At 36.1% G+C, this 17,630-nt stretch overlaps 2 protein-coding genes across 3 annotated transcripts; one reads left to right on the top strand and one right to left on the bottom strand.

The window, feature by feature from the left end:
- LOC146449738 (calcium-binding protein 39-like) lies at window positions 1–12,857 on the bottom strand. 2 transcript variants are annotated; one of them, XM_085101412.1, is made up of 12 exons: window positions 12,586–12,721; window positions 12,459–12,486; window positions 10,541–10,684; window positions 9,662–9,722; window positions 8,419–8,522; window positions 7,283–7,401; window positions 5,321–5,489; window positions 3,636–3,695; window positions 3,461–3,526; window positions 2,724–2,867; window positions 2,455–2,560; window positions 1–1,938 (listed from the first exon to the last, which is right to left on the bottom strand). In XM_085101412.1, exons 3-12 carry the CDS (start codon window positions 10,649–10,651, stop codon window positions 1,880–1,882), a joined length of 999 nt encoding a protein of 332 aa, XP_084957538.1. In that variant the 5' UTR covers window positions 10,652–10,684; window positions 12,459–12,486; window positions 12,586–12,721; the 3' UTR covers window positions 1–1,879. The 2 variants fall into 2 exon arrangements, with proteins under 2 accessions (XP_084957538.1, XP_084957540.1); XM_085101414.1 differs by lacking the exons at window positions 12,459–12,486; window positions 12,586–12,721 and adding an exon at window positions 12,737–12,857.
- Window positions 12,657–17,487, top strand: LOC146449737 (emopamil-binding protein-like). The gene is made up of 5 exons (XM_085101418.1): window positions 12,657–12,854; window positions 15,783–15,852; window positions 15,962–16,100; window positions 16,681–16,724; window positions 17,288–17,487. The coding sequence occupies exons 1-5, from the start codon at window positions 12,657–12,659 to the stop codon at window positions 17,482–17,484; spliced, it is 648 nt and encodes a 215-aa protein (XP_084957544.1). The 3' UTR covers window positions 17,485–17,487.
- The last annotated feature ends 143 nt before the right edge of the window (window positions 17,488–17,630 follow it).

The following is a 17,630-nucleotide window of genomic DNA, read 5'->3' as shown; positions in this document are numbered from 1 at the left end:
TTGATATTTGAAATAATGGTTTTAATTAACATTTTTTTAAAGCAAAGAAAGTTATAATTGTTTCCCACCCTGGATAAAGCTTTCAAAAACAAATCACTCATTGTGACTGTGATATAGATATATAAAAAAAATGGTTGTCGCTGGACTAGTATTAAATCTTCCTAACATGGACAGTGTGACTTCTCAGAGCAAATACATGACTTTCATTGGAGTTAAATAAATTACACTGTTACAGATCAGCCAACTGAGCACAAGTGGTTGATTTTTTTTACCATAATCGTATTTGAAAGGACGTTAAGGTTATCTTACAGGAATTTGGCAAAAAGGACATCTTACAAATCATTTATGTTTGTAATGTACCATAATCATGTTGATCCCACACAGGCAGGTGATAGAAATGCATGCTCTTCCAGTTTGGAAATCACTATTAAAAAAAGAATCCTCTCGCTTCCAAACTGGCCTTGTCCAATTTTGACAGTCCTCAGAATTTTGTCTTCCTATTATTTCCGTTTTACGTAGCCCTGCTTCTTTTACCAATAATATACACCAAGTGTCTGATGTTAAAGACCCACCTATGGAATTTTCTAAAGAGCTAAAATCCTTTATGAGATTTGTTAAGTCCTTATTTAGTGCTAAGTTTTTACCAGGATGCGATCAAAAAGCCTATAATAGATGTTGCTTAAACAGTTCCACCACAGTCTGGGTAGCCTGGATAAGTAAATGTAATCGAATTATTTTTTAACAAACCATGTCTGTGTGAGGTGCAGAACATTTTAAAGTTTATCTAACACCATGCATTAACATACCAGAGGTATTTGCCATAAGTATATTACAAGTATGTGTAACATCATGGTCAATAAGAAAAATGTATTTCAACTAACTCGAGTATAATTTCTCTAAAATACAGTTAAATTACACCCACAGCAAAGTGCCTTCAGTACTTCTCTCATCGTTTCTACTCATGCATTTTGCAAAAAAGTCCTTTCACGTGAGTACTTCTTGAATCTTGGGTGCTTATAACAAGCACCAGTAGCACCCACCCTTCAGATTTGAAGGAATTGCTTGGTTCCTAAGACCAATACTCACGTGATAGGAATTTGCAAGCTTTGTTTCAAAAATGTTTTGTTTTCAAGAAATGATGAGGAAAGGGATAAGACTACCTCAATGTGAGTGCAATTTAACTTTATTGGAAAGAAATTAAACTTAAATTAAATTTAGTCAAAATGCATTTGTCCTTATTGCCTATGTTATTAACATTCTTAAGAATATAAGTATGTCCGCAACGTTGGAATAACATTGGCAACTGCAGATGGTTTTAGATCAACTGAAATGTGTTTGCATATTACACAATCGTGTTTTCTTAAAATATTAATCAAATTATAGACTGAATCCTACCACCAGAGGTTAACCAAAGTCAAGTTGCCAAGTATAAGTAGTCCACAAATTCAAAATCCATAGTGTTACTAACTTTCTTCAGCTGTCACTGGGTACCACTATGCCTAATCCATTATACAGGCAGGTAGGGTTACACATTCCATCTCCACAGACTTGATCAACTATTCCTCTTAACATTCCTTAATTTGATTAAATTGAGATACCCAGTCCCATTTCCTCAAGGCATTCTTCTCTGTACAATTTGAAGGCATTTCCATGGCAACCATAGTAACAAAATTATGCTTTGCACACTAAACATGTTGCTGAAGTTATTATCTATCGCATACAATCAACTGTGCTTAACACAAACATGCTTAACAAACGAGCTTTCTGCTCTTAACTGGAGTCTTGTCCTATGGTAGAGCAAAACTGAGCTTAAAAATATAGTCAATGCTGAATACAAGATAAAATCTACATTTTTTGTCAATTCTCAAGAGGCTAAAGGTTACAGTTCTTTTATTTGTTTGATTAAGTATGTTTTCTCGTCATTGAATTGTTCATCCTCTGAAATTAAAAAAGAAAAACTTGTTAACTCAACAAGGGCACTTTATTTAATAATAATAATGATGATGATGATGATGATGATGATGATAATAATAATAATAACAACAGGTTTTAACACAAGCCTTTTTAAGTGAAGTCAGTTTGACTTTTGACTTATTTTTATTTAGTAGTTGTTATAGTCTCGTTCCCATCAGGTTTGACAATGGCAAACTTGTTCATGATGTCACCTGAGCTGTTGTGAAGGGAAAGCTGTTGTTCACAGGCAATACAACTATATCACTTATCAGCTTGTACCAGTTAGTACTGAAGCCAGATGTGCATGTAGTCTTTCCACTGTTCCTTCAGCCTGCCTCAAGACCTGGAGCTATGCATGTACTGTTGACAAAACTCACACAAGACAAGTTCCTTTGGAATACAAGTTCTGCCCAATCTGCTTTAATACATGGCCAAGCTGACATGTGCGGCTGTTACAGATCTATTACCTTACAAAAAATGAACAGTGCTAATCATTAATACCTGTCCTGTCAGTGTGGAAGCCTGTCAGGAACTCCACAAGCTTTTCTTTGTTTTTCACCAGGATTTCTTGTATTGGTGGTGTTTTATTTGGATTTGCAACAAAAACCTGTTTAGAAACAATAGCAATTTTCTAATTGTAATTGCAATAATCTTTAACTTATATTGTTGTTAAGCACTATTGCACCTTTCACCACAATGCTTGTTATGTATGTATGTTGCCTAAGACACTTAAAAAAGTAAAAAGTAAAATTTCTATATGAAAATCTGACCTTGAAGACATGGAAGGCTTCAAACTGAATGTTCCTACTCTTGTCTTTGAGCATATTCATCATGAGCTTCAGATTTTCTGGATTGCTAATGTACCGCGTCATCACCGTGAAGTTATGGCGATCCAGCAAGAGCTCACCTAGGAGCTTTGTATCAAAACAGAGAACAACATTATTACTCACAATAATTTTAAGGTGTTCAATACACTACATATTGTTCTTTCGAGTCTTAGATGGTGTAGCAGTAACTTAAATAGGAATATTGTTATTTTTTTTGCATGTTTAACCCTCTCAAAATATAATGGCAGCCCAAGATTTTACAACAGACTATGCTTCTCCTAGCAGGCAATGGAATCCAGTGAGCATGTCATAATGATAATGATGATAATAATAAAGAACAATAACAACAACCGCTGTCCATGTAAGGAAGAACAAGTTCTTTATCCTAGACATTGCAGTGCCTGGTGGCATTCAGTGTGTGAGAGGTAATGTTTGTTAACAATAGTCTTTTCTTAGAATAACAGTAAGGCTATTGTTAAGACACAATACCTGCGGCACAACTTAACTTAAGTTTTTTTTTTTTTTTTGTAAATTAGGCCCCTGAACTACACAGACAATGAATCCAAGAGACTACCCATTGTTTCACAATCTAATTTACCTATAACAAAAGTAACATATCCTACAAGCTCCCGGCTTTCCACAGTTCAAACAATTGAATCATGAATCATCACACTTATTACCTTTAATGATTGTCTTTTGGTCACATAATTCTCTGAGTCAAGTAACTTGCCATATTGACCAAAAAACTAGAGGAAAGAGTAAAACACATTTTTGTACACATTTTCAACAAGTCTAAGGAAATACAACCTGCATCACAAGCAAGCACTGTAAGAAAAATAATTGAGGCTCACTAACCCTCTCATAATTCTTGTCTAAGAACTCTGCACACATAATTTTGTGTCTTGTGAGGATTTCCTATGGATAAAAGTACAGTAAAGAGTTAGATAGATAGATAGTTTATTGATAAAAAACCTTGCAGCCACAGGCTGAATTACATCTGATTTACAATAAAAGATATAAGAATGAATGACAATACTAAGCTAAAAAAAACAAACTATAAATCAAGAATTAAAATATAAAAGGACAAAATATATAATTAAGAGAAACAACATTTCATCATTGCTTTATGGACATAGTGATAGATAAATATATTGTGAATACCGATGGTGTGGAGGTGCCATTTAGTAAAAGAGTGCTGACTCCTTAAATTGACTTGGCACTCATTCTTGGGAGGCAGTACTAAGCTATACAGCTGGTGCAAGGGATTAGACAGGATGGAATTAAAAAGCTTGTCACATAAGAACTCGCGGCGCTCATGTAAGGGAACTAGACCAGTCAAAGGAAGCACCTCATTGTACGAACAATCTGGATAGATGGTGCGCAAGGCTTGCCTTTGACATCTCTCTAGATCAACTGAAAGGTGCGGGAGACTATGACGATAAACAGGGCATGCGTATTCAGGAACAGGCCTTATACAAGTTAATGCATCAGATATTCAGTTTTCTATAATTTTTATACAAAGCCAGTTCCACCTGTCTGCATTGGACAGGCATCCATGTTTTCAAGAGTGTGCATAAGCTCACAAAGGCTCCACTATAATTCAGCAACTGTAGCTACCAAGAGTTGTCCTTTCCTCCCAAGTTGCATGATGTTATTTTGATAGTTTCATCAAAGCTTAAATTCTAGGGAGGTTAGGCATTAATACCAGTGCCACTATAAAGAAAACCTTTAACACTTAAATTATCTCAGGGAAGTATATTGTTTATGGAAAAGAAAACCAATCACATGGTTTGTACAGTTTTAGCCAAACAAAATTGAAGGACATCTTAAGGACTTCCTAAAGACAAAATAAATTTTTGAAGCACTTTATCTCATTAGTCAATATATGTCAAAGATGTCTTTCAGTCTGCCTAAAAGGAACCTTCCTCACCAATAATTATTGGTAACTACAGTTACAGGCAATGCCCACTCCAGTCAGTACACTATTGTCAGTGCAAGAACTGTTTCGCCTTAGCCGTCTTTCAGGACATTAACCAATATATCTTTGTGTGACTGAACAAGGCTTTGATGTTAAAAGCACTTACTAATAATTTTGCAAGCATCTCCTTTCTGTTAATTTCTACCCCCATAATTTCAAATTCCAAGGACTTTTCAAGACTTGTTAAAAAATTCAAGGACTTTTCTAGAAGCAAGATTCAAGGACTTTTCAAGAGGACAGCCAAAATTTAAGAGCTTTTCAATGCTGTATGAATCAATTGAATCATACATGATCAATAAACCACAAGCTGTAACAGCAATTATGTTAATTTGTGGTTTGTGATTTATTTCTTGTTGTTTGAACTTGTGCCTGATTGGTTGTTGAATGATTAACATTCCAGAAATAATTATTATTCTAAGTTTTCATGGTTTAATTAGTTGCACTGCAAGGCAGAGTTATAAAAAATTATGGTGAAAGTCTATCTTATATTACTAAATTAAAATCCCCTACATTACAAAATTATCTTTCTTAATTAAACATATTTTTTTTGCTAGGAAAATACCTTGAATGTTGTGAATGCATCTGATGCAATATCAAATGTTGACATCTCAACATACTCAAAGAATTTGTAGAATCTTTCTTCCTCGATAATAACTTTGGCTAAGGGTTCATAACGAATACATTCTCTGAGCATAACTCCACAGTTCAATGCTACTTCATGAGTCTCATACCTGAAAGGAAGGGAAACAGCAACACTGATAAACAAATATCTTGGTTCAAAACAATAATTATGAAAAAGCTAACTCGGATAAGTGAAATAACAAACTTATATCCACATGGTTTCCAGCACTTTTCAGTGCATATAATTTGATGGATCATAACTATCACTCTTCATCAGTTGGTACTGGTATCAACAAAAAGAAAATCCGTTGTAGGAGGTGTTCAGATCCATGCACCTTGAATTTCCAAAAACTTAAAGGTGCCTCTGAACCCCTCCTTCCTTTTTATTTTTTTTTTAACTTTGCAAAAGTTGTATCTATATGCTGACACAATTCCATAATAAAAAATGGGGGACACCAGAGTTGTCACTAAGGGCCAAGACCTGTAACACCTGTTACAACTGAATACCCTCCAAACAATCTTGTTAGAGGTGATATTAATTATTTGATGGTTGCAAGGTCATTTTACTCAGAAACCAACAAGAATGTTACAGGTGAGACGCTCACTGCAACATCTAGTGTGTCTAAACATCTGATGACAGCCCTGGTCACCAAGCTCATTTTTCAGTTATATAGATATTATCAGTGGTGTTATTAATTGGTTATACCATTGCTACGGTAACGTATTATCCCAAAAGCCAACTATCAATCAGTTACTAATGATTCAACTAGGTATTTGTTTGATACTGTTATTGTAGTTTAAAACTGATAAAGAGTGCCACTAATGATCAATCAAATTATGAGTGCTGAGAAGTGCGGGAAAGCATTGTGGTCCACCTTAACAACATTAAAAAAGATCCAGCTAAATTTACTGACCACTTAAATTGTACTCAGTGACTTACTACAGTCAACTCTCGCCTTGCAGACACCTTGCTATTGCAGACACACCAATAATACGGACAACAGCTAAATCCCTGGCAAAAATAAACTATGGCAGAGGTTTTATTGAAATAAATTCGTGCTATTACGGACTAGTGTTATTATTAAGGACACTAACTCATGGTCCCAAGGTTGTCTGCAATAAAGGGAGTTGACTGTACTACTTAAAGGTGCCTCAGTAGAACACTTGAGCAAACAGAATTGTACTTTTATTTAGTAATTCATGCTGATTCAGAATGAAAACATATTACAGAATACCAAAAAAGAAAAAGAAACTAATAATGACATGGAAATAATATTAATATTAAAATAATTGTTTCACTATTTAAAAATGTTTACAATCAAAGCTTCATTTATTAACCAACAACCAAAAAACCATACGTGTCCTTGTACTGTTCAGAATCAGTATTAACAAGCCTATGTAGGCACGGTATTTAAGTAAAGTTGAATCTTTTCCAGGCAAAGTCAGCCTTACTAAAAAGCTTGCATGATTTTCTCACCAGTGGTCATGATGGGGGTCATTTTAGAGACACTAGATTTCTCCTAACCTCACTGGTATATAATGATGAAGAAGCAGTTAAATATTTCCCTCATTAAATGAAGGCTGGAATTTAATTATGACATAATAACCAATTTTACATGGCCTTCTAAACACCAAGCAAACCTACATGTAAGAGGATGCACCATAACAATGAAAAATCAGACAGACTTAAACCAAATGCTTGTGAAAATTTAAATTTAATCAATCAATTTAATCAATTTGAGCCATTGTTCCTAGAGGAATTTAGAAATAATTGCATTGTTTTTGGTTACTGTTTTCACTACTTTTTACACACGTCCTACATTAACGTTTGATGAAATGATATCATTAATTAAAATAAAACTATTGCTCAAAATAATGGCCCTAAAGTATATGCAAATCTTACCCTTTAACAAGCATAAACAAGATCTTTTCTTTACTACAAAGGTATTCCACTGTGGGAAAGCGCGTGCCAATTTGTCTCCTTAAAACATTGTTAAAAATCTGGGCAACATCTTTCTTGCACTATAAAAAAAGGATAAAAGGTAACAGAGATAAACTACTCAATTATGTCTTAAATTAAGATAATATAATGTCACTAGTGTAAAAAAAATTTCACCACAATTGAATGCAAAATGGGTGGAGCAATATTTATCTCAGATCCTCTACATTAAATTAACTTTGTTTGCTTGTGGAATGCAAGGTATGATTAATTCCTAGTTTGTATAGAATATTTCGCTCTCTTTAATTATAGTTCCTATACTTGGTGGGGTTGGTTTGGATAAATTCAACAATTTCTTTGTTACAGAATTCCCCTTGAGACCATTTTAGGTCAGGGGCTCTTATCTCAAGAGGTCACTAAAGTTTACAGAAGGTATTTGATTCCAGTGCAAGTCTTCCACAGAACAAGACTTCCAATCTCTTTCCAGACCACAGTGTATGAAATTGAAAACCATCCACAGGATTGGCAAACTCATTTTGAAAGAGTGCTTGATTCCACAATCTCTAGTCTAAGACTGTTTTGCGAACAAAGTTTTACCAATGTTTTGCTTCAAAGCTTCCCACTGCTCAAAGGTTTAAACAAATGTTTCAGTGTAAATGTACATCTCACACTTTTCTAAAATTTACCAAATTTAAGCTTTAGATGAGTATCACAACCTACAGATACCATGTGGACTTTCCCCTAAGGTTTCAACCTCTTTTGGCTGGTTTTGTTTGTGTATCTCCTTGGGAAAGGGTGGAGGAGGGGGGGGGGAGGATGTTTGAGATGGATATAAACTGAAGCCCTAGAAAAATGATTGCAGGAAAGAGGAACAGAGTATTTCAGGAGCAAACCACATGCACTGAGCATCTGATAGAATAAATGGAATCTTTGTAGAATCAAATCCCTTAGAGGTAAAGTTACAGCTGGACTTTCCTTAAGAAAGAAGGATGCTTTGTAGTACATAAGCATCTATTGGTATGTGTTACATGGACTTTGAACATGGTATGGTTTCTAAACAATAAAGAAGCTCCTTGAAATGTCCAACTGTCCAAACTTACCTCAAAGTCTAATCTGTGCAGGTGATGGAGAAGTTGCTCAAACAAATCACTATTATATGACTCTTGAGCTAACTGAGCAACCTGTTCTGTCAGAGGTGCCTGATCTATAACATTATTAAGAGATTATATATAGTAAGTGTTGTAAGCCACCAGATTAAGCCCCCAATACACAAATCAGCATATCAGCATGTCTCTGTCAGTGCAATAAGAATGTTCTGAAGGGATGAATTGTATAAGACCAATAACAACTTCATATTAAAAACAGTAGTGAACCCTGTTTAATGAACATCTGCTTAAGGATGATGCCTATTATTGTTACTGCACATACATGTACGTTATGCGCATCTCGTGATCCTTGGCTTTCCTATGGGTGGTGGCTACTAATACGGAACATTTTTTGCACAGTTTAAAACTATTCGGGGAAAGCAGAACTTACCAAGTACTTTTTGCTATTCAAAAAGAAAATTGGGGGTAACCAAGCATTTTTCAGAGATAATAAAGCTTCCATTTGAAAAAAAAACGTTATACATTGCTTTGTATTTTACTGCTTTTTAGAATAATAATTTTTGCTTAATTATCTCTACAAATTGTGTGGTTACTCCCAATTTTCTTTTTGGATTTCCATAGCCCTTGCTAAGATCTGCTTTTCCTGCATAGTCAAAAATACTTTGGTATTAGTAGGTACTGTCCTTAATACAGGCCCTAGTTTTCAACATGGATAGCTTCAATGGGGATTAGGAGGGAAAAATAGACGAATGGACCTGAGGCCAAAAACAGTGAAAAGTATCTGGCCAACTATTTTAAGTATTTGACTGAAAGACATAGACTAGAAAACAGAAGGTAAAAAGATTACCTTTAAGTAAGTATTTGCTTATTTTCATTCAAGTTAAATAAGGTTTCATTCACAAAAATGCAATTTCGTTGAAACAATTTGCCCTCATATTACTTCTAATGAACATGAAAAACCAGTGTAGCATAACAATTTTACAACTGAACCAAAGGAACAAAATTTTCTTCACCAATTCAGAAAATCTGTTTGCATTTCTTGGTGCATAATCTCAATTTCTTTCAGTGTAATGTATGGTCTCAATTTCTGGCCAAAAATAATGATCTAAATTCGGTCACCAAAAATCTACCTTTAGTTAGCATTTTTGGCCTGGTGCTTTTAATGCGCATTACACAGTTTATTATATATATAAGAGGTTTGATTATATTTTAAAAATGATCTTTAACAGGAGCATACCTCCAGTTCCATAAAGAATTATCTTCATTGTACTGAGCTGTTTTGAAATCTCCTCTAAAGCCTGTTAAGTGTAATTAAAATGGATCAGATCATTTCCTCCTCTCAACAATGCAAATCACTAAAACAATGTAAATTGATACTAAAGGTGGATCTGACTGCAAGTCTGGGTTTTAAGGCTAAAACAACATAATATATCACAGTACTGATATTTAAAATATTTAATGAGCTAGTCCAATCCACTAAGAAGGGTAATTCAAGAGTGAATTGTCTTACCCAAGAGCACAACACAATAACACCATCTGGGCAAACACTGAGACTACTTCATTCAAACACCAACACACTAGTTAACCATAAGGACACCTCTCTCCCAACTCTCTGGTTTAACAGTAGATTGCACAATAATGCAAACGGAATTAATTTTCACTGCATTGCTACAGGTCCAAAACACTCACCCAGTTGTTACTGTTATTAGTAACAATGGCAAAGCACTCACATTGTTATCAAGGCCGCTCTTTTTTGCCAAACAGAAGCTAAAGCAGTCATTTTAGTTTCTTACAAGCATGTTTCACTTTTAACTCACTAGAAAAATTTAAATTTTGAAACTTCATCAGTGGTGGTTTTAAATGAAGGGGTAAAAAAGAATTTCTTGTCTTTGCAGGGAGGGTAAAAAATGTACAAAAAATTTGTAGGCCAGTCAACAAAAATGTTTCAGAAACAAAAAGCAACTTGTTTTCTCAAATTTGGAGCTAATTTTTCATGAAAAGTAAAGATCGACCTCAAATTTGACATAGCTAGGTTGGTTATACTCTCACCACTTCAATTGGGTTCCACCATAAAAACAGAAAGCTAATACTGATGTGTTAGTACAATCTCACTCACCTTTTCTGTTTTCTTGCCGCTGACAGATTCTTTGTCTAAAACTTGCAGTGCATCCGTAGTCAACTTGACTATCTCAGCAGGGTTCTTTTTAGAGGACCCAAAAAGAGGCATGGTGACAAAAGCACCCTCAACCCTGCTATAGATCTGCACAAAACAAACCATAACATTGTTAGTACTTTTCAGATAGGAATGTTCTAACAAGGATTATTCAAATTGACCACAAGGTATTCCCGGAACTGTCTGAACCTGTGTAAAAATAAGACATGGGTCTCAGGGTAAAAAAAAAAAAAAAAAAAAAAACTGAGAAAACTGGCTTCCAGACCCAACAAATAGAATGGTAAACTTAACTTTGGAGAGACCCACACCTACCACCCCTCAAAGTTGTTCATTCAGACTCCAATTTTAAAAGTTATCTGGATAACTTTCAACGTCCAGGAGTCAATGAAGAAATTTGAGGGGTCAACAAATCCAAATCCAATCTTCTTAAGTTTATCATCTAATTTGCTGGGTCAGGAAGCCAGCTTTTTGGGGTTTTTGATCAGAGATCCCTCTGCATTTACAAGTATAACAATGTAAACCAACTGTCACTTGCTTGAATGTAAGCTCAACAATCATTGACAAAACCGTTGCAAAACCTTTGTACTCCCCTCTCCTTCCCTATTACCCTAAACCTCACTTTTAGTTGACCAAAGAGAGATTATAAACTGACTTTTCAGTGTTTAAGCTACACTATTGTGGGTTGATATCCAATAAGTGGTGTAAAAGCAGTGTCACTGTTCTGTATTTTGTGTGAAGGATATTGACAAGGGAACACTTGAGGAACAATGTCACCTTTTAATTTTTTGTGTCATTTAAATAGGTAAGAAACAGACTGTATGGTGGCAGGAACTATAATAATGGTCTAAGGTCCTAACGGTCAGAAACTAGCATTATTAATATTATATTTCACTACAGATGCCTGGGAGAAATAGATTACACCTTTAAAAATGGCCAATTTTCAACTTCTTCTCATACAAATTGGCAACATCTCCAACAACTGATCAAGGATTGTTCTTCATTCTTTATTGGTGTTCCAAGAGCAAAATTAGTATTTTCGGTAGGAGCAGAGATACTTTCAGATTGTCAAATGTTTTCTGCAGTTTTGATCAAAAGATGGCAAAATCCCTGTAGCAATTCCCCTTTCACCTTTAGGTCACAGATATTTTGAGAATATTCCTGCACAGTCTAATACATTAATTAAACATTTCTCTACAGTCAAAAACAACTTGCTGTGCATTTGATTATTACACACCATGATTTAGTACAGTCATGTACAATGGTCTGAATGAATTGAAAGGACATTACTGTTGTTGTCACTTATTCTGTAGCTTTCCTTATTTTTAATTAAACTTAGATATATTAGCTGGATTTGAAATTGTACATTATGAGAATTTTTTCTCTCTGCAATAACGTGAGCAACACATTTTCTGTACAATTGGTAGCATATTAAATTAAGCATGAAAAAACTGCTGATGGAAACTTGTACATGTGATTAAAGCAACATGTATGGACAAAACTTTCACCTAACATGAGTATTAAAAGCCAAAAGAAAGACCATAAAACTGTCCAGTTCTCATAAATATGAACTTGCGTTTAAATATGTATTTAGCGTAGGTCGCTCATAAATCTACTGGCACTCGAGAGGTTGTCGTATAAAATGTAACTCAGTTAAGCTTACGTCTGGAAATTACTGAGCGCTAACACTTAAAAACCATAGAATTGGAAAGTTTAGCACCCCAAAATGGAAAAGAAAACTTGAAATCGAGCGCTTTTACTTTGCAAGGCCTGAAATAATAAACAAAAGTATGAGCTTATGTTTACGAAGAATGCGAATTCATTCCTGGATAAATCGAATATTGTAGTTTACAGAAACTCTCACCTGAATTGCCAGCAATCACTTCTGAGATCTTTCAAAGTTGAAAATCGGGATGTTAATTACAAGAAAAGCACACAAAGCGACTTGTTTTAGAATGCATACGCCTCAAAACGGAAGGAATCGAACTTACAAATCGCTCCAGTTTCCTCGTTCAAAATGGCGCTTGAATGACCTTACTATGTCATTTTCAGTACACTGTACATGAAGGGTGGGCTGACTTCTCCGAAAATGGCGCGTTTTATCGAGGAAAATTTTATCGCAATTGCAAGCTTGTCTTTTACATCTCTGGAGTGCTTAGGAGCGATAATTCTGGCCTTTGTTCTATGCCATAAACTTCCACCAGTGGAGAAATGGATAATTGCGTGGCTGTTTTATGATGCGATGACGCATTTCACACTGGTAAGACTAAGCGGTAAGCCCCAGGGGTATTTTAACACCTGGGTCACCGGAAGGTGTGCCGCTGGGACTCTAAACCCTTATCCTAAACCCAAGACGTAACCAATCGATGACAATTAATCGATTGATATTTATAATCGATGCACAATCGATCGTCCAGGTTGGAATGATTATCGATTGTCATCGACTGGCATTGATTTTCATCAATTATTAATATCAATCGATTAATTGCCATCGATTGTTGTCCGTTGTGTGTGACAGTGTTCAATCACAACGTGATCTCAACTTGATGTAATGTGAATATTCTAGATAGAACTAAATATAAGTGGAGGACTATTCCCGGGGGGGGGGGGGGGGCACTTGACTCATGTTTGGGTGTAGGGGTGCCGCTGGGGGTTTGAAACCCTGACCCTGTTTAGAACGAAAATAACCTTAAATACCTACCCTGTGTAGGACAATGTCCTCAATTTTAAGACCCTATTTAGGACAGAGGACAACATGTAGCTGTTGTGTGACACAAGTGTTTATTGGCAATAGTAATAACATTTAAAGGCCCACTGTCACTTACCGGACGTGATGTTCCATGGATTGCAACGCGAATACCAATTACAACAGATAAAATAATACACTTCCTAGAAGTGATGGCAAAAAATCCCAAAATTTCACATCAACAGCGGTGAACCTTAAGTGGAAACTCAATTGATGTGAAGCATTGTTCACTAAAATAAATGCAGACTAACGTCTCTGATTTCGGATTGCCAAATACTCGAAGACAGTCTTGCAACCATACCCTGTCTAGGATGGGTCCGGGACAGACTCGCTTTAAATTATTTACCCTGTTCAGGACAGAGGGGCCAAAAACCATACCCTATCCAGGGGCACGTCCCCGTATAGCCCATATGGGGGAGTACCCCCCCCCTCCCCGGGAACTATTCCATCTTCTCAGTGTGTTGGCAGAGATCTGTTGGAAAACCCAGAACAACCAGGAGAAATAGATTAAATGTTGTTTTACAGTGCATGCTATTAGGCATTGTGTTAAAATATGTTTCATCGGATCTCTGTCAAATCTCAGGACGACGTAACTATTCAGCTGATGAGACAGTGCAGTAAACTATTGATCAGGAAAAAATTTTAAAGCCCAATCGATGGCAATATTTGATGATTTGCAAACGCTTTTTGTGTGATGATCGATTGGTCATTGATTGGCCGCATAGTCTACGTTGGCCGATACCAATAACTAAAATGCATTGATTGGTATCGATTGCTTTTCCGATCATCAATTTTCATTGATTGGTTACGTCGTGTAACACAGACCCCAATCTCGTACCCAGAGTCCTCAGACTCTTCAGCCAGTGGTTGGTCGCCAGGAGAGACTCTGGAGAATTCAAAATTTTTTTCTTTTTACTGGCTGCCCTTTAATGGCTTGCATTGTTTTACTGCAGAAAAATCCTGCGGTAATAAAATTCCAGTACCCCAGAGTTTCTCCTGGCGACCAACCGCCAGCCAAAGAGCCTGAGGGCTCTGGGTACGAGACTGAAACCAGACCAAGGTCAGCAGCATTTTGCACACTTTTACATGGGAGTCCCCCCTGGGTCATTTTGCAGCGCTAGTTATACTAGACAACAGACTCAAAATCCTTACCCTGTCCCAGACTCACTATTTTCCAGAATTGCGGCCACTGTCACAGTCCAGCCAAAACATATTGTATGCATTGCTGTAAATGATCTAATAAACACCGGGGGCGTTTATTGAATTTCAAGGGTCCGAGGAGGGCGTTTAAAAGATAAGAGGTGTTTAAAAGAGAGAGGCGTTTATTCTAATAACTGTAACATGGTAACCTAAATATGGTATTATGACAGAGCTTTAGCAGACTGTCAAGCCAAACGTGAAGTAGGCCTTGTAATTCCGGGATGCTACAATGCTAGGACAAGCCGAAAAACAATTGCTGATATCCTAAGCACAAAGATCAAGAACATTAAAGAGCACTATCCTCACTTCGAACTGGAAATTGAGCAAGACGCAACTCGCACACTGTGTTAATTAAGCAAGAACGTAAATAAATTGATTAATTGTATTGTACCTCTGTTTTTAGTTTGTGTGGTTTACAGGGAAAGGGGGCGTTTGTTAGACAGGGGGCATTTGTTAGAGAGGGGCGTTTAATACAAACTTGTCAGCTTAGGGGGGTGTTAATTAGATAGGAGGCATTCATAAGAGAGGGGGCGTTTATTAGATCATTTACGGTATGCATTATTATTTTAAATGTAAGGGGACCACTGTAATTGGCTCGTGCTGTAGTGGCTCCCCTGCCTGAGTGTCTTCTGTGTATCTATTTCAAGGCAAAGCTCAATAAATAAAAATATGAAAACAAAATTTTCTACATAGACATCAACACGTTTTTTAAGTGTCAATTCCCAGGAAACCTAGTCTAGACTAAATTCTTCAAGTAATTGATCAGTTTCCTGAGAAAATGATACCCTATTCTAGATCAAAGCTCTCTGATTTCTATACCCTATCCCAGACTAAACTGCCTGAAAACCATACCCTCCACAGTGGCACATACTGCTTATATAAGGAGTATCCCCCCAGTAGGAAACAGACTTTTATCCTATCCCAGATACCTGTCCAGCTTTTATCTCAAGTTTGCATATTTTTTTTAAACTTATTTCCAGTGCCCAAATTTAATGATCAAATCCTATTCCATTTTGATTTCCCTGTGATGAAAAAGCAAATCCCAGTTCCAATTTTACCCCCTTCAGCCGGCGGATCTAAAACGCAGGTCACGGGTCACAGGTAACAGGTACAACCCTAACCCTAACCTCAGGTTAGGTTACGGTTAGGGTTGTACCTGTAACCCGTTACCTGTACCTGTGACCTGCGTTTTAGACCTGCTGCCCTTCAGCTGGCTCATCACAATATTGTTCCTGTTTTCAGAAAGGACCATTTGTTTACTTTTCACTCACTGGGTCTGTCAATAATTCCAATCACATCTTGGCTGAAGTGTGTGAGTATAAAATCATTGAATCTGTTAATGAATCATTAACGGCTAAAATAAAATTTAAAAAAATACATTTGTTTTAATTAATAATTGTATTACAACTTGTTCACCACAGGGAAAGAATATGGTAAAGCAGATGCAAGGTGGCTGCATTCTGACCCCACAGTTGTTTCTTTAGAGATTCTTACTGTTGTTATTACAGGACCATTGGCTCTGCTGTTGATCTATGCTATTTTTTTCAATAAACACTACAGGTAATTTGTCAATTTTCCGTGCACAACTGAATTGTGCACAATCCACATAGCTTGAGTTTAACACAGCTTCTGTTATTATGAAGCAACCATCGCTACTCCCCTTGGATGGAAAGCTAGCCATCTCTTGATCTGCAGGATTACCACTGTCAGTATATTAAAAGTTAAGTTTTGGTACCAGGTAGTTTTATTTCGGCAGGGTAGCCCATTCACCAATCCTGAGGTATCACCGGTATCCAAAATTTTACACCCTTGCATGAAGAGAGTCTAAAATGTGGAGCAAAGTTTCTTGTCTAAGAAAACAACACAGAGGCCAGATGAGAAACTGCTGACCTTCACATCTGACATCCAATCTGCTAACCACTAACAACTATGCCTGCACAACAAGCAAAAATAACAGCCATGAGAAAACAAAAAAAGTGAGGCATTTGGATGGCCTATAATTTTTTTATTGCAATTTTATTCAGTTGATGACTGAAGTTGAACTAATGATAAAAAATATTGAATATAAGTTAGACTTTTGCTTTCTTTATGCCATGTGGACTGGCATGTATAATTAACTGAATTTTTCTCATTTTAACAGGCACTTTGTGCAGATAATACTATGTGTCTGTGAGCTGTATGGAGGTATGTCTGCTAGTTAGGTCTAGACATAGTGATTCCCTGCCTTCTAGGTTAGGGTTAGGTTAAGTACACTGTTTGATTACTAGAAGGTCTAGAAAATGGATACAATAGTAATGACATGGTCTTCATGTGATCATTACCCATCAACAAACAGACAACAATGGCTAGGCCAATTATTCAAGTATATTAATTTTGTAATAGACCACAGTGAATGTTATGTTACTGAAATTCCCATCGTCATCATCATCATCATCATCATTATTATTATTAATTAATCATAATTCATGTAAGTGTTGATTTAGCCATAGAATCTAAATTTCTCCAAATTAGAGCTAATTTGGAGAAAATCAAAATAACAAAGTTCTGTATTTATATTTTGATTTGATCGAATTAGGGTTACAATAAGACTTAAACAAAACAAAAAATTCAAGACTGAAGCTTAAACAAAAGTGGAGTTTATAATAATAGTTATTATTATATGCTTCCTTGATCCTTCAACAAAGCCTTTCAATAATTTTAAACATCCAGATACAGTATAAATAGCAATTTAGCTTATTCTTCAACAGGCTGGATGACCTTCTGTCCTGAGTGGCTGGTTGGTAGCCCAAGTTTGGACACAAGCTCTCCTCTGAATCTGTGGCTGTACTTGGTGTTTTTTAATAGTCTGTGGGTAATAATTCCTGTTTTGCTGTTGTGGCACTCTTGGAGAGAGATGAAAGTGAATCATGGAACTACTACAGCTACTAAAAAGAAGAAAACATGAAAGATAGAAACTCTCTGTCAGCACTCAGTTGTTTCAACTTCACTTAAATCATAAGCAAATATTACATAAAAACAACAACAGAAAAGAACTGTTTGATAGCTTTGTGCGAAAGACAAGGAAAGTTTGAACAAAACATTATTAATATT

Source organism: Pavona decussata, unplaced genomic scaffold, assembly GCF_977016875.1.
Source record: "Pavona decussata unplaced genomic scaffold, jaPavDecu1.1 SCAFFOLD_602, whole genome shotgun sequence".
Lineage (NCBI taxonomy): Eukaryota > Metazoa > Cnidaria > Anthozoa > Scleractinia > Agariciidae > Pavona > Pavona decussata.
The sequence above is the reverse complement of the archived record's forward strand: the minus strand, read 5'-3'. Positions and strand labels throughout refer to the sequence as shown.

Coding starts and splice junctions, on each gene's coding strand:
- LOC146449738 (XM_085101414.1), bottom strand. CDS start 10,651: ATGCCTCTTTTTGGGTCCTCTAAAAAGAACCCTGCTGAGATAGTCAAG. Junction 7,402..8,418: donor TGCACAGATTAGACTTTGAG/GTAAGTTTGGAC, acceptor CTTTTTTTATAG/TGCAAGAAAGATGTTGCCCA. Junction 2,868..3,460: donor CCAAAAGACAATCATTAAAG/GTAATAAGTGTG, acceptor TTTGATACAAAG/CTCCTAGGTGAGCTCTTGCT.
- LOC146449737 (XM_085101418.1), top strand. CDS start 12,657: ATGAAGGGTGGGCTGACTTCTCCGAAAATGGCGCGTTTTATCGAGGAA. Junction 12,855..15,782: donor CGATGACGCATTTCACACTG/GTAAGACTAAGC, acceptor TCCTGTTTTCAG/AAAGGACCATTTGTTTACTT. Junction 16,101..16,680: donor TTTTTCAATAAACACTACAG/GTAATTTGTCAA, acceptor TCATTTTAACAG/GCACTTTGTGCAGATAATAC.